We start from the raw sequence: 21,731 nt of genomic DNA on the forward strand, positions 1-21,731 counted from the left end.
AGTGTAAAATTTGCACTTTTTGAGCAACATGTTGTTTCTGGATTCGCACTTAAATTGTATTAAACTGATTCGGCAACGCTGTGAAAGAGTATATGTGATGTGTTTATATACAAACATTTAACAAACAGTAGTTTTTATGAATACATTTCAACAGAAATAATCAAATTACAACAACACACAAAAGGTGATGCTTACAGAAACAGGTAAGTTTGTTTTATTGCTATTTGTCAAGGTAGTTTTTTTTTATACTGCTACATTTTCTTGGATACACACAAAGCATCAACCTTATAATCTCTGTCTTCTACTCTTTTTCTTCCACTCTCTAGGTGCAGTGTCTGGACAGACAGTCGCATTTGGTGACAGACAGAATAGTGTGGTGGCTACGAGTGCCATTGGCACACATGACAGGAACGCTGAGAGGCTCTGTCTCTACCGCAGCGCAGCAAACACACTCCTGCTCCACAGCAGCCCTCTGCAGGGAGTACATGGACTTACTGCGACATTTGCCCTGACAGACAGAAAGAAAGACAGATGGAAGGGTACACATAACAAGAGGGAGACAGAAAGGACAGGATGGTGAGGGACAGTGTTATGATTTCACTCAAATTTGCAGGTTAATCCTACAGGGGAAAAGATTTAATCATTCTTAAATGTGTGTGTGCGTGTGTGTGTGTCTGTGTATCTTACCTCACAGTAGTACAGGTCTATCTGGTGCTCTGATTGGCAGTCATCCACCTTGATGTAGTCGAGCCTTCCCACTGTCTTTCGGCACTCTGGCTCTGTACCTTTACACCCACACAGAAACACACACACACTATTGTTAAGATCCAAATAATCTTAAAAAAAAAGATAATTTACTACTCTTGCAAAGGGAACAGTTCAACTCACACATCTCACAGCAGGTTGTTCCAATTTGACTGACTTTTCCCTGGAAAAGTAAAAACAGGAGAGACAATGTTATCATAAATTCCTGGGAGAAAAAGTATAGATAAGGCATTACCCTGAGATTAATGAGAGCTTTACCCCTTGGTCTAAGCAAGCTTGGCGATTAAAAGATGGGCAGGCTGTCAATTTGGACTGCAGCACAAGATTTCCTTCATTATTCAGACCACATGTATATGAGGTGCAACCATCCTCGCTCGTCGTATTGACCTGAAAGAACACAATTCATTCTTACAGTATGTAGCCGCGAACAGTACTACTGGCATGAAAGAGTATTATAAGCTATAGCATTGCATAGAATAGACAACAGAAGTTCATGAGCGTGGTATCATCTTGATTGCATAGGACTTACTTTCACACTGATGAGTTTTCCATCTGGTTGTTGAACAAAGCAGGCGGTGGGAGCACATCGACCACAGCAAGTACCTTCCTCCTTCTCCAGAGTGTATCCCTAAAAATGTGGAGGGTAGTTTTAAGTGTCCATTAAGGTAAGAAGACATCGGGAGTTTACTACTGTAAATACAAAGACATAAGGTACCTGGATTTTGTTTTCTAAATAAAAAACATCTCATTTACCTTTGTGAATAAAGTGAATCGTGGAAAGATGATGTGGCTACAGTTTAATGATGAGCAGGGAAGGAATGCGAACAGGCAATTAAGGAATGTGGATTTGTGATTGTATTAATCAGTTATGATGAGGATGAGAAATGACAAGGGTTAATACAGACAAAATAATTTGAGGATGGCTACCATGGGGCAAGAGGGACAGGTTGTTTTCCTGCAGGACAGTTCATATTTCCTGATTGGACCGTCCACCACCCTACACTGGCAGCGTGTACACGCATCAACCATCAGCTGCTCCCCTGCCTGTACAAACACACATACAGTATATCAAAAAACATCATTTCCAAATGTCTTTTTTATACCAAGTCAGCTGCTACTTCTCTGAATGACTTACCCCTATCAGCGTGTGGTTGAGAACACAGGCGTTCAAAGGAGCTGCAGAGAGAAAAGCACAAATAATTTCCACAGGCGTTTGTTAAAAAGTAATTCAATCCCCAGTTTGTGTAAGGTCAGATCAGGATAACCATCTCTGGGATGACACCAGAGTCATCTGTTGGACATAGACTGCAACTGCAAGTTGTGATGAAAACACTGTGTGGATGATTTGACTGAAGGGAAAGTTACATGAATGCAAGCTTGATGATTCATGCATCGCTTGCGACTTGTAGGGCAGTTTCCTAACCCAGTGCAGTGGATTGTCTGTGTGCCTCCTGAGTAAGTCTATGTGTGTATTTATGTGTGTTTACCACAGTGGCAGCGGGGGCAGCAGTCCTCGGTGTCACAGCGTAACTCAGTCCCCATTGGGCAGGATGGAGTATCCGTAATCGAGCAGCTGACATTTGAAGCAGAGATGAACACCTCATCTCTGACTTTTATGCACTGATGTAAGACACATTTATTATCTGGAGACTTCCATCTGTCACCCACCTAAAGACGACACAGAGATGAGAATTAGATCGATAGAAAGATGAATGCCTTCTTGTGTGAGGTAGTAATAAATTATATGCAGCAGTAAAAAAATAAGACAATAAAAAATAAAGTGAAAGAAATGACAAAAAATAAGACTTAGATTTTGCAGTAGGGCAAATACTCCAAATAGCATTAAGGAATATTATGTACACTAGGAGGTTTGATAGTGGTACAAAAAGGAGACGTGTTGTACAGCTTTATCAAGAACAGCAGGATGGATTTCCTGAAGCATTCTTCATGGCAGTCGGGTTTAATAAGTCTGACGGAGAAGGAGCTCTGCTGCCTCTCTAGTGGACTGGAGTAGGTGCAATGGGTTGTCAGTGATGGAGAGCAGTTTGCTGAGTGACCTCTTGTCCCTCACTGACTCAAACACTTTGAGATTCATAATTATGCAGCAATAATTATTTGCACATATCCTTCAGGCATGTCTGATTTTTACACACACATACTTGTCTAAGCTTTCCACCGATAAGTGTGTCCCCTCGCATCTCTCCCTGTGACTCCACACAGCTGGTTGGTGTGCACTTTCCACAGCACTCTCCTTCTGATGAAGTGTATGTTGAGCCCTGAAATACATATTAAATATATACAGGAATGTATCACTTTAGAAGCATAAGCTAAATATGCGTCTTTGGTGTCTCTGTGAATCTCACCAGAGGACAGGCCCGGTCACAAACAGGCGGTTTGCACTGTGCAACATGGAGAGACGTGTCTTTGTCCTGCAGCTCGGTACAGATGCACTTCTCACAACCTTGCTCCCATTCACTCCCCACTGAGTGAACCACTCCACCAACCACACACACCTAGAGACACAGAGGACATAAAGCTAACAGGACAAACAACAAACACATTGCACTCAGATTTGAATCCAAAAATACACTCACCTTGTCTGGCAGGCAGTTGGTTTCTGTGCACCCACAATCGTTGGTAGTGGAGGACGTGATGAACCCAGTGGGACAGGTGTGGGTGGAGTTTTGGCAGCTGCAGTCACATTCAAACACGTCGCAGCACTTTGTCTTTCTCACAGACAGATGGCGATGTGGTGGACAATTGGGGGGAGCTTGAAGAGGACACTCTTCCTTTTTGCACACTGAGACAGAAAAAGAGGTGAATAGAGCTGTGTCAACATGCGCTCTGTTTCATGATTACGTGTGTATTTGCCGGTGGGGCCGGAGCATCATAGAGAATGTATTAATGACTTACCACACTCGTGTATAGGCTGACATTCCCCGGGGTTTTTCAGGACCACAGTCTGACCGTCCTCACAGCGGGGAACCTCAGGCAGGTCACAGCTCACTAGATCACAAACTGGAAAGTGACAGCATGGCTCAGTGTGTTGCAAGTGGGACACATGATATACATTTGGTAACACTATGCAACAAAGAATAAAAAATGAGGATGGATACAGGGGAATGAATTAGGAGTAACTATGTTATTAGTTATTAGAAGTTAAAGTTGAGCTATTTGGACCATAATAATTTAATAACTACTGAGTGACTGCCCACACAGTATAGTAAAGCTGCTCCTCGCTGCAAATAGAGACTATCCTTTTTTACATACCACACTCATACTCTGGGCAGCACTTGGATTCTGTCTTCTTTCTCAGGACCTCACAAGGGCCGCACACTGGAGCTACAAATAGATACACATGATTAATTTTAAAAAGATGGCAGTTTTTCTTCTTCTTTAGCAACACTACAAAAACAGATGCAAAGAGCAAAATAAGGAGCAACAGAAGGGTTTCTGACTTCTGACATTGTTGCAGGGCCGGTCAGTGCAGTTGATCCGTTGCTGATCCAAACACATGCAAATCAAACATGGGTTCTCATCTGGTACCCAACTCTGCATATACTGTACAAACACAGACAAAACCAGGCTCATGTTGTGAAGTTGGTAATATTAGAAATAAACACTAGAGGGCAATCAAATCACATTTTATTCTCCAACCTGTTCTCTGAATGTTTGCCTGATAATATTCCAACAGCATATGTGTTTATTTTTTTTAACTAAGAACTTGATTTTGCGTCTTCCTAACAGATTCAGTCACACTTTTCTTGTTTTGTGTCTCACCGTGTACGTGTGCCCATGATGGTCAACACACTGTCCACATGCTTCTGGTGGTACACACCGTCCATGATGCAAAACTGTGCCTACAGCACAGAAACAGCCTTCAGTCGGTGTGTCCATACAGGATGACTCGTTACTCCTAGCAACCGACCAGTCGCCTGGCAACGACTGTATGCTACCACAGTCCTCCACGCACCCTGTCCGACATGCATCATATTGCATGGAACTTGGGCACTGTAACGCTGCAACACAGAACAGAGTTAAGTTTAGATCTAGGCTCAGGTGTTAAAATGTTTTCACTTGAGTGGAAGATGAACTCATCTGCAAATCAGAAAATTACTCACGGCAGAGGTGAGGGCTCCTCCAGTCCACACACACACCTCTTTGTCTACAGAGGCGTGCATAGGCTGAAATGAGCTCACACACATCTGACTCCTCACATGCCTGCTCTTCACACTTGGTGAGGAAAACCTGAACAGGAATATATGCGTGGCATGGTTCGAACACCTCAGAACGTAGAGCTTGACATCCCATCGCCGCTCCAGACGCACACACCGCCTTCCGTCTTGGCAGGCACACACCGTGATCTACAGCCACAGTCCAGTCTAAGATGAAAGCTGGCTGGTCGGTGGTCGAGGTGCCATTGCGTAAAGAAAGGACATTCACCTTCTCCTCCCCACAGCCACCTGATAAAATGATATTTGGGGCAGTTATCAGAATAAAAAGACAAATACAGAAAGCCACTGGGTGAGACATGCTGACTTTTTTCATATATTTGAACAAGTGGGCTCTTTATATAAGTTACCGCAGAGTCCAGCAGTGTGTCCCGTTGTAGTGGAGCTGAGTAATGTGATGGTAAACTCATTGCTCTGAGGCGTGAAACTCAGGACGTAGCCATGATCCGATTTCAGCTGCAGCATCACTCCCCCATAACGCACCAGCTCAATGCCAGAGTGCCGCCACGGCAGTGCAAGCTCTTCCTTTCCAATCATGGCCTGCTCAAATAAACATATACAAAATAAATGAGCAAATCCTTACATATACAGTTAGTGCAGACATCTTAAACATAACATATATCATATATCTTACCGTCATGTCATCCTTCAGCAGCACCTTATATGAGCCATGGATCACCTCCATGGCTTTCATGCAGACTTGGTGGTAGTTTGCGGAGTCTTGGCAAGGTCCAGTGTGGAGTTTGACCTCTGACCCTTCACTGGAGCCTCTGCTGACAGTGAGAAGTGTATAGGAGCACAAACCCTCCCCATCCAGCCTAAGTGCCAGGCCATCAAACCTCACTACATGGTTGGTGGAGCTGCCCATACACATGCCTGTCAATACATTTGAGGCAGGAGGGAAAAATGGGTTTGTACAGGAGCCAGAAACTTGTGATCCATTAACAGTTAGTATAAATAGAAAGGAATGTTAGCTCCCAGCATTCATTGTTAACAGCAAGTACGCAAATAGTCCACACTTTATATAGATGGACTAGACCTAAGAGGCTATATTGGATCCTTTGGATGTACGTACAAGGGCATTCCCAGTGGCAGTTGCAGGTCTCCTGGACTTTAACAGGTGGCATGTTGTTTCTGCAGGCTGGCGGCTCCAATCTGTCACAGCTGACTTTGTGATTCTGTACTGTCACCGCCCCACTGGGGTGGCAGAGGAGGGAGTGACAGCCATCCTCCAGCAGCCATGACTCACCAGGCTAAGGCACGTAGACAGAGAGATGCACAATTTGTTACAAGTAAATCTTGTAAAAGGTTACATTAATGCTGTATCTAGCAGACAGTACTCACCTTTCTCTCATTTCCATTATCATCAACACACACTCCTGGTGGACCAGCTAAAAAAATAAATAAATAAAAAAATACACACATATATATATATATACATATATATTATATATATATATATATATATGTATATATATATATATATATATATATATATATATATATATATATATATATATACATATATATAAAACACAGCACATAACATTTCCATTACTGTCAATTTCTATCATCACTATGTAAAGAAGGTTTACTGTATGTGTCTATGCCTGTAAGCACCTCTGCAGATTCTCTCTGTGTAACTCCTGTCCAGAGTCAGCAACATCAGTAACTGATCCATGCTGTTCAGATGGAGAGTGTTGTCTTGGTTGCCCTGGTGACCAAGCACACCAAGTTCACTCTTGTTATAGTCTGGTCCAATCCCAATTGGGAACACTGATACACCTGAGGGAAGACAATCTTATCAGTGAAGCTACACCGCAGCTATGACAGAGGAAGATGAAGGATGGAAACATACCAACTGAAGTTTTTACTGAAGTATCCAGTGTCTTAATGATGATTTAATTACCTGCTGCCAGGGCCTCATTAGCTGCTTCCCTGACTTCATCAGTTGATTTGTCCATCACCAGCATCACCACAGCCTTGGCTACACCAACTCTTCCACCACTGATTGGTGAGATGGATGTCTGCACGGCAAATCTCAATGCAGACCCTGCAAAAAATGAGAAAAAAGACTGCATGTGATTGTGCATCTGTCTAAATATGTCCACATATTAGTTTAAGCAAGCTCCTTTACCTAGTTTAGGGGCTGCAGGAGTCCTTGTAGTAATTCTCTCCACCATCCTCAGGAGGTCTGATTTGCTCTGTTGATCACTCCATAGGAATTCTGCTGTGTTGGTGTCTCCATACTGAACAACACTCACAAGAGTGCCACTGAGGCCTGCACACATACAAACACAGAACTGACTGTAGAAAGGTGCTTCTTCAATAATTTAAACATGAGTAACATATACTACACATACCTCTGTGTGATTGCATAGATAGTACTCTCATTCAGCCCTGAATCACAGGAGTGTTTTTGTGCATATACTGCTTTGACAACTGCACAGTAGTAATTTCAGCATCAAGCCTTATAAGAGAAATGCTTTTGCATTGATATAAACCCACTTAAAGTAAATATTCTGAACCTAAAACTCAAATAATGTCTAACTGTCTAAATATGAGCACACTGTTCTTGGTCATTTTCCATATTCCTATTAAGCCCAAAGACATCATTCTTTCAAGGTCAATAATGCTAAAAAAAAAATATATGATTTGATATAACACGAATAAACTAAAAACAGTTTAGTAACTGTATTGTTCTCATGGAAATCTGGTAAATATCAGTTGGGGAAAAAGACATACTTCAATATTTTTCTTAGAGGCTATTTGCCCCTTAAACATGCTGCATTTTTGAAAAACCCCCTGCTAAAAACAGAGTGATTGCAAAACAAAATTAGTAATAACACATCAGTAAAAAAATCTGCATATAGAGAGAGCTGCATCACACCTACCTATGTCAGCATTACTGATAAAAGCTTTAACAAATGTCTTCATGTCCTCAAGCTGCCCTCCAGACTTCAGCAGGAACATCACATCCAGAGGCTTCTTACACGGCACTGTGCAAATATAAGACTCCAAGTTAATATAGGCTAAGAACTCCCTGAGGACTGTTTGATGAGAATAAACATTTCTGTCATGGTACCTGAGACTGGCAAGCTGGCATGTGTTGGGACAACTAGTGGTGGCAGTGTTGGTGAGCGGGGTCTGACTGTGGTGCGTGTGATGTTGACTATGCGGTGGACCACGCTAGACAGATGGCTGTAGTCCTCCACCATTAATGGACGCTGAGGAAAACTGAACTGAATCAAGTCAGTTTCTTGTATCTTTGGTCCAACACCAATGGGATACACATGAGTCTGGACGCTGGTAGATGGTGGGCGCGTTACTGTGTCAGTGGGTGGGTTTTCTGTCACAAGGAAAACCAGCTGAGGTGGGGTTGGATGAAGAGAAGGCTGGACCGTAGCCATTTCTTGAAAGGTGGTAGTGATAGCTGCTCCAGTGTTTGTCTTACTACCACCCCTCCAACGAACCTCCCTCAGGCGTTGCAGCAGGCGGGTTCTCTGCTGCCTTATCTCCCACCGACTGATCTCCACAGTGACTGTCACTGAGTATTGGATCACAGTGATGCGAATCAACTCCTCCTCCTCTGTCAGTTTTGTGATAACTTCCTCCAGGAAGAGGAGCGACTTGTTAAAGTTTACTTCACCAACAGCATCAGAGCCTTCTATGATAAATGTTACATCTTTGGTTGGAGAAAGAACAGATGGCGATGTGGTAGTGGGCGATAGGCCAGACGGTGCTGTAGCTTCAGGAGTGTTGGGGAGGCGCCGTGTGGGTTTTGTCTCCAGATGAAGAACTGGGGAAGTGGTGGTCGTGGTCTTGTGAGGTTTACCCACTGTGGTCTTTGGTGCTGGAGGTTTCACCACCTCAGGCTCCATCCCCAAGGTGCAGAGGTAATCTGTCAGCTCCAGCAGCCGATCAGGCAGCTCACCTGTGCTGCTCAGCACATAGGCCCTGTTATCAGGATTAGCTTTGGAGATTTCAGTAATTTGCGACATATCTACTCCAGGGCCAAGTGCCACTGTCAGGGTGGTGATGGCCTTCTTGCGGAGCATCTTTACAATGGAACGGATAGGGCGAGGGTTGGGACTAGCAGCCAAGATAATGGCAACGCGGCCGGCGTTCTCACGCTTGTTCTTGTCATAGATGTTGATAGCCAGATATTTGACGGCCTCATCCATGAAAGCGGCATCTCCTCCTGTGTAATGAAGCTCACGCACTGTCTTCTTAAATATCCACTTCTGAACCTAAAGGCATAAGAGAGGGAGGAAAAATAGTAGATCAAGTATTCACGTGTAGACTTTTACTATGAATCAGTTTCAGTGAGCCAAAAAAGCTGCTTTTTACCAAGCTTGATTAGTCATCAGCATTATTCAAGCCGTGCTGCATCCACTTGCTTCCTGTTGCATTTTAGTTTCCACTATTTTGCTGAATTTAAATAGCTGTATGTACAAATTTATGTTTTTTTTAGTATATTAACTCTGACTGGATTGATTACAGCAGAAATAACATTTTGAAATCTTTTTCATCATTTATTTTATTCAAACATGAATTACTGATAGTTAGAACGCCTACACAAACATGGGTATCACATGTTTGTGTATCAACACAACCAAAACTCATGAACACACCAAATTTATCCTCCTTACAGACAGATTTTGCAGATATTCCATATTTTGTGCAAAAATACCCACTTGCTGAGTCACACACACGTGCAGTGTTTAACTACCTGCAGATCATATGTTTTGACTCCAGAGTGGTAGAGTAGCACTGTTGCTCGAGTGTGAGCTGAGCCCATGCGGAATCGTTCAACCACCCCAAGAATGAACTGTTTTGTAGCCTCAAATTCATCTTCAGTCAGAGCTTCTGATCCATCCAGTAAGAATGCTAGGTCCATGGCACGGTCACACGTGCCCTCAGGCATCAACGTGGTGAAGGGAATTGTTGTGAAGGCGCCATAGGTGGGCGTTGGTGTGGGAGTTGTGAACATGGTGGAGGAGGCACACGCTTCACAGCTTAATGTGTTGTTGTCACAATGACTATAGTAAAGAAAAACAAATCATCATGAAATATAATTACAAAGCATTCATCACCAAACATTTGGTTACCAGGGTAACCTCAGTTCTATGTAAGCCAAGCCTGAGAAGCAGAGAACCGAAATATTCAAACTCATAAGGGAATGTTGTGATGAAGTATTACCATATCCTGCACTGGTCGGGGTCATTGTGATTCAGGATGACCTTGTTCCCATAGGAGATTCTTTGACCCTCATGCATACACATCTGACACTGAGAGGGTTCAACACATCGCATGGCCACCTCATCCAGGAGTTGTCCTAAGAACATCAAAGTCAGTGTAAAAATCCCCACAATAATGATATTTTTGTCCCGTTATATTCGTGCAGTATATAAATCCTGAAAGTATTCGGTTAGTATTTGTTGATACCTGGAGGGCAGTAGGCATGGCAGCCTTCCACACATGTGAGCGAACACTGGAGGGGATCTGGATGTTGGCAGGTGACTGGACAGGCAGGACCGCAGGTATTGTATCTCCACTGGCATAACTCCTCCCCTACACCTGGGATTCTAGGATTCAGCTCCTCACAGCTCAGTGCTAAGGAATCAGAACATTGTAGCACGCACATTTCAGTCATTTCACTTAGCTACAAAAAAAGATTATTCTGCATTTGATAAGTTTATAATAATTGTGATATTACACTACTGATAAAAATGTGCAATCCGCATTCTGATATTCTGAGTAAAATCATGACTTTTAGCACAAAAAACTAGATGCAACTAAATGGGACTTCAATTATTTTTGTTAGCTTGGTCAAGCAGTTATGACTTGTGTTTTTTATATCATAATGAATTCTTCATACTCACGGCAAAGATCATTTGATCTCCAGTTGACGAATACACCACTCTCTGAGCAAGCCTGTGCATAGGCGGCAATAACATCACAGAAACACTGGCAGTCACCCACTGATGGGCACGAGCATGCTGCCTCCACACACATCTCTACATAAGGCTCTGCATCCACCTACAGACACACAGGCAGAGGTAGAGGGTAAAGAGTATAAACCCGTCAAAGCATGTCATTTCATCAGTTAAAGTTTGCCTGTAATTGTGCTCACCTGACTGTTGCATTCTTTAAAGAGGGAACCAGTGAGGATACGGCACGACTGCTCCACTGTTACCAGTTTGACAATGTTGTCGCTGCAAGGAGCAGGTATCTACACACAGAAAATAAAAACAGCAAATTGGTGCGACATTGTTTATCTCTTTGTGAATGTATTATAGAATGTCTCTATCTATTCTGTGCCAGTGCACTACTGAAATATATGCAAAGAACTGCAAGTGTCACCATACTTGACTTCATTGTAATAACATAAAAAATGTATGCGAATGATTCATTTTAGCCCTTACACTACTGTGAGTTCGTCGCCTGCAGAGATTTTCAAGTAGATCAGTCACTGTGATCTCAATACATTTCTAATGTTTCTCGGTGGGATATAATGAATAACGCTGACACTGAAAGAAATCTAATTTTCAGTCCTGTAAGCCCACAAACAGTCCTGGTGAAGTACAATGCTCAGAGATAGATCTAAATATTAGAGACCATCCCATATAGGATTATAAGCTACTGATACTGATTTATTTTTCTTTTAGACACACAAAACATCAACAGATTTCCCTAACATTAGTTATGAGTAGAGAGAAAATATTAATTTTTCAAGCAAGTCAGCCCTTTAAGTCTAGACTTTACCTTTGTGACATCGGCACAGCTGGGAATGACCTTCCAGGAGTTCCCAAAGTGTGAAGAATCCACCTCCAGCTGGTGGTTACTGCTTATCAAGTCGTTGTTTACATTCCCATCAAAGTTGCCACACAAGCCGCACACCCGACCCTACACGCAATAATATTTAATATTTTATATTATGACTAAAATGAAAAAAGATTTAAGCTGTCACAATTAGTCATAATACATCAGTACCCTGTATTCAGGTGAGATGTGAACCAGGAGGCGGGTTCCCATATCCCAGCTGAGGGAAATGTGTTTCCCCAGCTGCAGAGTGTAAAAGTGACCAGATCGGACAATCTCCACCTGTGAGCCCTGCGGCACCGGCCTCTTCATCTTCACCTGAAAGACAGAAAGGTGATAATTACAGGTGCATTTGGGATACTGAGAGGTCAAGTCTCAAAAGCTTACAACTTGACTAAGTCAGTTTGTCCAAGTAAAGCAGGACACAAGTTATAAATGTATCAGACAGAAAAAAAACTTTTAGTTGAATCCAACTGCTGAAATATACAAGGCATTTTGTGGGTTTGCACCAAACTGCACGTTTCTACTCTACTTGAGCACTCAAAGCTCTTTAGACAACATGTCTCATTCACACAAGCACCTTGTTTTCTGTGTTTAAGTGCTTTTTTTTGTCTAACTTTCACACTTGGAATATATTGGGAGCAACTCGGGGCTTTGGCATGTATACTGGAGCAGCCAGGGCTGAAATCACCAGTCTTCCGATTTGTAGATGATCTGCTGCACCCCGTCAGCCACAGCCTCCACTGATAATTGTACTGTTGAAATGCCTAAATTATGAATATAATGTTTCAAGCCAAATGTCTAGAATGAATTTTGTGAATGAATGAATATCGGTCTTTAGACAAATATTTAAGTAATATTTAACTTTAACAACATATTGGGTTAATAGCCTCTCTTGAGAGTAAAGATATTATTTCAAGTTTTACACTTTTTTACATGTTACAAGATTATAAATCAATTTGGCTTTGCACTAATGCAACAAATCACTTAATAAGTTGCATGTGTTGATGTGAATCAGTTTAAATGAATGTTTGTGTATTACCTCTCCATGCTGCATCATTATTAACCCTCCCTGGTAGAAAATTGTGACAGCTTTTGCACAGCGGTGTCCCACAATTCCACAGGCCTCGTTTTCCACCAGCACCCTGAAGGAACCGTCTTCCCCACTACACATATCCTATTGACATGTGCAAGTAGAGAAAGATAGGACAGGGCCTGATTAACAAAGATCAGTGCATGTACTTCATAGTCTGCAGTTCACTTTGGCGCCCTTTTTGGAAGTCCTTCTCAGTCTCTTACCTGGACTAGGACATACTGGCAGAGGCCAGGGAAAGAGTACTTTAAGCCATCAAAAGTGATGTAATGCCCTTCCCCCACGGTGCGGCACACACCATCACACACTTTCTCCGTGCATTGCCACTTTCTGTTCTTGCACACACTGCAAAACAGGACACCTGCTAAGCAAACACAGTAGAGGTATTTCCTTTAACGGACAAATATATTAACAAGCATTTTACCAGGTGTTGCAATCCACGGAGATGGTCTGTCCTGTTGCATATGGCCTGTTGTTATGGTAACATGGACACTGCTCCGGTGTAATGCATTCTCTGCGGTGACGTACCTGAAATCAGCTTGATTAATCAATCAAATCACTTTATATGTTCACTTTGTTACCTACAGCATGCACACAACATAACAAACCACCTACAGTGCCAGGTGGACAGAGGCAGCCGGGGATGCAGGCAAGACTGACACAAGGCAGATCCAGATTTTGGCAGGTTCTTGCACACTCCAGACCTTTTTCTCCTGCATTACACTCTGCACGAGTGAGTGGAGGAGGGCACTGTGTTGACCGACGCTCTGCATACAAAAAACTAATTAATTAAAAAATAAACAAACAAGCACGCTTCATGACAAAAATCAATCATTTGCCCGAGACACACTGATCACGTTGTTCAGGGTTCAACTGTCAACTGTCAACTGAGAATTATTAAAGAGAACTGCTTGTTTTTTACAAGCCATTATCATGAAAAAGGCTCAGGAACTGAAACACTCAGTTATACCTCTGGATGGTGCTAGGTCATCATCATAGAAGAGGTCAGAGAGCAATGAAGTCGTTTCAGTGGAGCTACACCGCATGGAGCCCTTCTCACAGTAGCTGCACTCATAAGCGAAGACAAGATGGCAAAAATGATAAAACAGTAAACCATAGCAGCTGTTTAAAGGTTAAAGTTCTGCAAAAGCATGCATAGTCACTGACCAAATACTGTTGTGATCTGCATAGACATCATTAGGCTGGTAGAGTTGTCCATCATGCAGGCAGGTGCACTGGTCAGCCGTCACACATTCACCTGAGGAACTCAGGTACTTCCCAGTGGGACAGAAACAGCCCTCCTCACACACCCTCTCCCCTTCACAGCCAGCCTCAGCGCCAGACAGAGAACCACAAGTCCGGTCACACACACTCCCACATGCCTCATACACCTGTCCTCCTGTGCACTCCAGCGCTGTGAACACCATATCAGGGGAGGATTAGTCATTTATTCTCACTAAACCATTAGAGATATTGCACTATTGAACTGTGCAGCACTAATGCACAAACCGGGTCTGAATGGAAACATTATCAGAAAATAAATGACACCCTCACAAAATCCACAAAAGTCTGAAACTTAGTGGTTTTGAAATTACAAGCCGTGAAAAACGAAGTCATATTTAGTTCTTAAATAATCATAATAACCACAAAAATATATCAGGAGAAAGAAACGGCACCATTTGAGGAAAGAAACATTTTGCCAACATGGGGGAGGATATATTCTGCTTGCTGTAGCAGACAGTGGCACAGGAAACATTGCACGGGAAGAGGAAGAATAGTTTCCAGTAAAATTCTGCAAATTCAGTCAAGAAACCAAAACTTAAAAAAAACAAAAACAAAAAAAACATGATGTCTACAATAAGACAGTAATCCAAAGCAGTCTTCAAATTCGGAAAAGTCTCAAGATTTTAGAGTGACCCTATCATAAACATAACTGAAAACCATAGATCCTGCAGAGGACATGCTTGTAAAATTATCTAAAAATATCACAGAAAATGAAGTGATCTACAAAAAATGCATACAAAATGATTCTAAATAAACCACAGAAAGAGCCAGAACGAGAGTGTGTGTGTGCATGTGTGAGTGAGTGAGTGATCAACTGTAAATAGGTCCAATGTAAAAGTTACCACATAGCGAAGGAGACCTCCAGTTGAGCAGCACTCCTCTTGCTGAGCAGGCAGCTGCATAGGCGGACAAAGCCGAGCAGAGGCACTCCTCACTGTCCCCACACGCACACACATCATAACGACAGAACTGCTGGAATGGACCCGGATTCACCAGAAAGTGGCACGGACTGAACACGTCTGACATCATCACTGCACACGCCTCTTCTGCAAAGCGCACTGGTATCGGGGTATCGTAAGGTTAGTGTTAAGTCATGTTAAGGAGTGATGTGTGTCTGTGTGGGTGTATGTACCTCTTTTCGGGTTAACGGCACATGGATCAGTTTCAAATTTCTGAGTGGATTCACAGTCTCCATTGATCCTCCAAGCCTGGCCAAAGGCGTGAGGACTAGCCTCAACCAGTCCAGAACCAGTCAAAAAATCATCACCTTGGTTACCATTGTAGTTACCACACAGTCCACAGGTCCGGCCCGCCCATTGTGGACCCAGCTGTGGAGGCAGACAGAATTCAAGATAGTTTTTTTCCCCATCTTTTCATACAGGGGTTATTGAAAGGAAACATCTTTAAGATATACAACTTCTTCAACCTTTAAAAGCACACGGCCCCGCCCATCCCAGTCCAGACGAAAGTCCTCACCAAACTTTACACGTACTGAAGACTGAACAGATCTCTGGATATATAAACGGCCTGTAAAATGACACACATAGAAAACTGGCTGGTTAAAATCAGTTAATATTAATGAACAACTTACGCAAGTACTTAACAGAGCTGTGCTGTTAGAGCCAGTGTATTGTCATTGCCATTGTGAAATCTGTCAGAGTGCTTCTCTCATATATGGATAACCATCTTATAGATATATTTACTTATCTTATATGCATAAAAGGTCATTTAAATGCACTTTAAAGTAGCATACCATAACGCATTGGGGTTTGGATGTCCATGCTGTTGACAGAAACAATTCCTCCATGCTTCAGCTTGACTGTCATGTCCTCCAGAGAGGGCAGACTGAGAGTCACTGAGCGTGTGCACACAGCATCCTGATCATCAGCGCACTGAAAGATAAAAAGCAACCTAAATGCTGTAAATGATGAAAAAAGTGACAGAATGCTAACAGGGTCATTCTTTGTGTAATTGTGTAGTTAGTGTAAGAACAAATTCCACATTTATTTGGCATTGAAAACCAAAGCTCCTTTTACCTGTACATTTTCAATTATGATAGAAAACTCATTTTGTGAGCAGTCCTTTGCCAGCAGATACTGGCAGTGGCCAGCAAACGTGAAGAACTTGTTGTCAAAGCTCTTGAAGTGAGACTGGCCAACAACCAAGCATTCACCTACACACCAACAACAAGGATATGACATCAGAAATGAGGACTTTATTTCCCAAACAAAAGTATTAGTGAGTGTGTATTGCTGTACATCTCTCTCACCAGGACAGCCTTCATTGGTGCATTCCCATGAACCGTGACGACACACACTGCACAAAAGAGACATTTGTTTGAAGGAAGCATATTTTATATGTAACTATTTCTGTGTATCTGTATTTGCACTTGCACTACTTTCTCACCAGGTGTTGCAGTCCTGAGAGACTGTGGCTCCTGGCGGGAAATGTTTTCCCATGTGCGCACAGGAACACTGGGATACCTCAACACAGCGATTACCGTCCAAAACCTTGCCAGCTGAAACACACATGCATGCCATGTTACTACTAGAAACAGTAAGACGGAGACAGGAGATAGATATCATGAGTGAGGGGTTACCAGGGCATGTGCAGCCATCAACACACTCTTCCTTGCAGACCTCCTGGATGTTGAGGCTATGGCAGGTTGTAGAGCAAGACTTGGTGCATTCACTGTACTGCATGCCAATTGGACATTTGGGGACTTTACACAAAAGAAAAGCATATATAAATAATACATGTCATGTTATAACCTGCTGTTCATTTTAAAGAACTAATAAACTCACAGCACTGGCTTTCCTGCGACCAGCCGTGAAGAAGTATCCCATGAGCGTGGCATGTGCGAGCATACTCCAGCAGGATTGGACAGTAGCAATCTTCGGGCCCTGTCTGATCACAGTGACAGGCCTCCTCCTGACACAGCAACAGGAATGGTTCGGGAGAGACCAAGTGGGCGCAGTGGAGAAACACACTAGAGGTCTGCAACACGCTGCAGCTGGACAAAATCTACACATAAGCACAAACAGGGAGAAAATAAGTTGTTTACCTCTTTTTAGGCCTAACAGCCTGTGCAGCTGAATAAATGGGAAATAGAAACCATGTCTGAAACTTCATCAGAAAAAATGTTAAATGCCAAAAAAAGAGGAAGACTGGATTCATATCTGGTGTGTGAAAGTTATGAAAATGGCAATATCATAATGATAGAAACAGAGATTTCAAATAAAAGTGAAAGAATACATATTCATCAGTTTTGCAGTGAACTGAAGGAGATGCTGATAGGATCCTATGGTTTCACACTAACATGAAATTTGTACAGTTTTCTCACATGTGGGTGTTTCAGATGTGCAAAATGTTCTTTCGAAAACCAACTGTTTTCATTTCATATCTGCTCACCCACAAAGACTGCACAGGCTACAGAGCTGCAATCACACCTGTCAGATCTGTCCGCTTACCAGCTGTTCGGTTTTTTTAAAGAGACTGGGCTGTCGTCCCCATTTGAGCATATTGAACCTTAATACTGTGTATGAAAGCCAAAATGTCTTTATAAAAAAGAAAAGATGTATTAAAAATGCCAAGTCTTTCTAAAATCCTAAGTCAGAGATCTGACACAATATGAGACATTTAAGCACAGTTTATACCTTTGTCAAATAAAAGTTAAAAGTAGAGATAGAATAGTAAATGGGACTAATAATATGTATCTTGGACATCAACCAAAGACAATGTGGGTTATAGTTCGCACTTTAACTTCAAAACCCACCTGGTTTTAAAATATATAAGATATATTTATAAAGAAAAATGTTTATTTACAAATCTTTATGAGTTTATTTGTGTGCAAAAAATATAACCTTTTGCATATTAACAGTAAAAGAAACAAAAACAAAGACAAATTAGAGAATAATACACACAAAGAAATATCAGGTGCTTTGTTAGGAAGTGAATCACTGTAAAATACCTTTTTTATTGTGAGAAGAAATGTACAAAGCTTTTATTTAATGACTTTTGTCTACACTTCAGATATCATGACACGCCTACTATCTAAACATGTGCGTGTGTGTTTTAACTATCCTCTCACCGTGGAAGTTCCTTTTGTTGTGTTACAGGATGTTGATGGATTTGACACACGTTGACAGGACTGATCAGCTCCCTTCACTGCCCACGAATTTGCAAAGTCATAAGTGTCCTCTGTTAGGAATCCTGAAAAATACACAAGCACGCGCAGACAGAGAGAGAAACAAGTTGACAGATTTGTTCTTAATCTCATCTTACCACAACTGTGTCTTTTGCTTTCTTTTACTTTGTTATCTTTTCCTGTACTCAGTTGTTACTCTTCCTGTTGCTGAGTGCTGGTGACTCAAATCGTTTCCTCTATCCCAGTAATAATAAACTCTCCCTAGTTTCACTCTTTTCACAGTTGCATCTTGTGGACTGTATAGCACGCACAAACCTTCCTGAGCAGTATATTCATCAGCAGTCATAGAGTTGAAGTTGCCACAGAGGCCGCAGGTGTGGTTTGCATGGCGTTTGGTCAGGGTCAAGGCGATGTTGGCAGCATTATCAATGGTGACAGTGAAGCCAAACTCCTCACTCCAGAGCTTGTAAAAGCCGAGCTCTGAGCCCACAAACACAGAGTGAGATGCATAGGGCAGTGACAGCCTAGAAGGAAAAGACGGCATAAATACAGCTTCTGCAGAAGCAAACTATCGAGGAGCTTTCAATATTTATACACACAAACTTAATGCTGAATGACAACACTAGCGTGCTACCTTTTTTCTCCTTGTGAGAGCCGTCCATCTACAGAAAGGTGCAACTCAAAGACGTCACCCAAAAACAGTGTGACTCCAGTTCTTTCGCCATTTTGAAAGTCGCCTGCAGATCCAAAGCACATTTTGAACACACTGTTACTACTTTGTACCACCACCATGGCAGACTTAGCCAAACAAGACAGAAAATTAAAAGTGAAGATGACTAGTAAACAGTTTCCAAAAGCTAATATATTGCATCAACGAGGCATTATACACTAAACTACACAAGATAAGCCTGGCACACTATTAGAATTCAAATCTTTTTTGAATCTCTTTATTGAATTTGAGCGTGACTCACCCAGCAGTGTGAAGGAGTGGTGGTTGCAGTCCCCAGCCAGAAGGTAGCTGCAGTCTCCAGGAAAGTCATACAAAACACCATCGAATGTGTGAACGTGGTGTCGTCCAAACAGACTGCATCTCCCTGTCATGCTCGCAACACAAGCTGGACACACACACAGAGTACACAGATATGCCGATGTGCGTTGAAAAAGAATTATAAGAGATTTCATATGAAGCACGTCACATTGTCTGTAAGGATATGTCACTTTTTGGGTGCAAAGCTAGAAACAAGGCTGGATATTCTCCAATATAATACTCACAAGTCAGCTGCAGGAAAACCCAAATTCCTCGCAAATATCTCTTTATGTACTCCTGGAACACATAAATGTGTATGCTTTCATTTTCATCACAGCTTAAACTAATATCTTTATCGTCTGATGTACGAAGATCATGTTATTTTGTGTGCGATGTTAGGCCTGCTTCAAACCCCCTTTTTTTTACTCCTATAAACTCCAAGTACTCCTACCTCCATGGTTCCAGACTCCAGAAAAAGCAGACACTATCCGAAATCACGACGTTAAGACCTCGCAGAGTCAGGACATTATAAAGTAATGTGATGGTCAAGCATTGGCTAAACTAAGAAGAATTTCAGCCCCACTGGAAGCTCAGTTTTATAGCAAAGACTGAACCCAACCCAGCTTTCATAGGCTTTCTCTTAAGACCACTCCCCTTGCCAGGTTCAGACAAGAGGGAAAGAATGCCACAACTTGGAGCCTGCAGACTGACACCATCAAACACACTCAACGGGACAATGCCAGGATATGCCCACTGATCGCCTGGCTGAGTGATTAGTCTACACATACGTATCTGTATCAGTGCCAAGCCAAACAATCCTTTTGGAAAAAAAACACTTACTAGAGCGATCTCACGCAATTACACTCCTTCGATAGTGTCACATGCACAAACACACTTGTCTTAGCGGCGCCAAAATTACACACACATAGACACACACGCACACATAATGGGAACATCTGATGATCAGCACTCTCAGGTGGAAACTTATGTTGTCTCTGGACAAAGCTGAGGAAAAACACGAGGAATAGTTTTTGTGTTTTCAGATTCACAACCTGTGTCACAACGTCACAAAAATAAGTATTCATATAAGTATAAAGCAAGCATAAAGTAATTATAAATAAGTAAATAAGTATTCTGCAGACTGAGGCTGTTTCTTTCGCTTTCACTCTCTTTATGTAACTCTAGGCTACTAAATACGGAATGATCAGGGTCTGTGGAGACTACCTGATCTACCTATCTGGTGTAAACAGACAAAGCACCTAAAATGTTCGCACATTATGTAGATGATCCATCTTGAGTTGAGCTGGAAATCACCTGTGGAGGTGTGTGCTTCAAACACACAGCAAACCCACGCAGACGTTTATTATCTGCCTGATAGAAGGCGTCTCAGCTTGAAACAAGGGTATTACTGGCATCAATGAAATTATGTAAGTACCCAAAAATGTCCTGTAGTGCAACAGTGAGATGCCAAGAGATGTTTTTCAAAACAAACAAATGAACATGCTGAATTTGGAAAAAAAAAATTCTAACATTATTACTTGCAAATGTGCCTAAATGTCTTCTGTATAGCAGCTCTGATAGCTCTGATATAATAACTTAACTGAATGGGCATGCAGAGCTTTGGGTAATTATATATATGCATGGTGAGGCAGCTTTGGTCAAGTTGGTTATACTGCAGAACACCCCCCACCACCACCACCGCACACACACACACATTTTAAGCAATAAATTACAAAAAATGCCGGATTTAGCAAATATAATCAAATTAAAACTAATATATGCAAATTTATATGTATTTTTTTATGTCAATAATTTTCTGGAAATAATGTCATAGCTCAGGCTTTAAAGGGTTAAAGTGGGTTTTCTACTTTCTAATAAACCGCCAGTGAAATAATTCAGTCCTACTATGGAAACTGACACTTTATTATTAAAAGCTAAATGTAGACAAATGGCATCATACTTTTCAGGCTTTTTTGAGCATAGTGATGTTGACGCTTTCACGGCTATGTTGTTAAATTAAATTAATAAACTTAAAAAAAAACATTAGGTAAAACAAAAATGTACAAATCATCTATAAATGGTAGCTAATTCATTGTCCACTTAAAAATGGCCACAAAACGTATATCTAAGCGTGATATACCCTGAAGCAGGACTGCTCAGACACCAGACTAATGTAAAGCCTGCTTGCCCCACAGATGCTAAATGATGCATTCAACTGAAAAGCTGCCTGTTTCATATTGCGTTTAGAAGTGAGAGCATGTAACCTATAGTCTGTCTGTGAGCTATATATTGCTGGCGAGCACACAGCCTGCTCGTGCACCGTGTTCATTCATGTACAGTATATTTAATCCGTGAACG

General features: G+C 41.9%; 1 protein-coding gene across 2 annotated transcripts; it reads right to left on the minus strand.

Moving 5' to 3' along the window:
- Positions 1 to 184: 184 nt before the first annotated feature.
- Positions 185 to 19,990, minus strand: vwf (von Willebrand factor). 2 transcript variants are annotated; one of them, XM_013268601.3, is made up of 53 exons: positions 19,825 to 19,986; positions 19,619 to 19,670; positions 19,318 to 19,461; positions 18,981 to 19,083; positions 18,662 to 18,870; positions 18,290 to 18,411; positions 17,004 to 17,223; positions 16,799 to 16,921; positions 16,606 to 16,717; positions 16,469 to 16,515; positions 16,236 to 16,372; positions 15,953 to 16,091; positions 15,626 to 15,726; positions 15,332 to 15,527; positions 15,042 to 15,257; positions 14,083 to 14,329; positions 13,886 to 13,980; positions 13,531 to 13,682; positions 13,340 to 13,443; positions 13,122 to 13,260; positions 12,865 to 12,999; positions 11,994 to 12,140; positions 11,766 to 11,906; positions 11,134 to 11,232; positions 10,883 to 11,039; positions 10,446 to 10,613; positions 10,200 to 10,335; positions 9,730 to 10,039; positions 8,083 to 9,247; positions 7,892 to 7,996; positions 7,135 to 7,278; positions 6,907 to 7,050; positions 6,618 to 6,782; positions 6,342 to 6,388; positions 6,073 to 6,250; positions 5,632 to 5,873; positions 5,348 to 5,537; positions 4,887 to 5,228; positions 4,546 to 4,784; positions 4,224 to 4,326; positions 4,036 to 4,107; positions 3,679 to 3,783; positions 3,360 to 3,565; positions 3,129 to 3,278; positions 2,925 to 3,041; positions 2,253 to 2,433; positions 1,901 to 1,941; positions 1,693 to 1,809; positions 1,295 to 1,393; positions 1,024 to 1,152; positions 889 to 928; positions 688 to 785; positions 185 to 508 (listed from the first exon to the last, which is right to left on the minus strand). In XM_013268601.3, exons 1-53 carry the CDS (start codon positions 19,828 to 19,830, stop codon positions 323 to 325), a joined length of 8,562 nt encoding a protein of 2,853 aa, XP_013124055.1. In that variant the 5' UTR covers positions 19,831 to 19,986; the 3' UTR covers positions 185 to 322. The 2 variants fall into 2 exon arrangements, with proteins under 2 accessions (XP_013124055.1, XP_025765112.1); XM_025909327.1 differs by lacking the exons at positions 185 to 508; positions 688 to 785; positions 889 to 928; positions 1,024 to 1,152; positions 1,295 to 1,393 and adding an exon at positions 1,442 to 1,555 and having other exon boundaries at positions 19,825 to 19,990.
- Between the last annotated feature and the right edge of the window lie 1,741 nt (positions 19,991 to 21,731).

The sequence above is a fragment of the Oreochromis niloticus genome, linkage group LG7 (genome assembly GCF_001858045.2).
Source record: "Oreochromis niloticus isolate F11D_XX linkage group LG7, O_niloticus_UMD_NMBU, whole genome shotgun sequence".
Classification (NCBI taxonomy): domain Eukaryota; kingdom Metazoa; phylum Chordata; class Actinopteri; order Cichliformes; family Cichlidae; genus Oreochromis; species Oreochromis niloticus.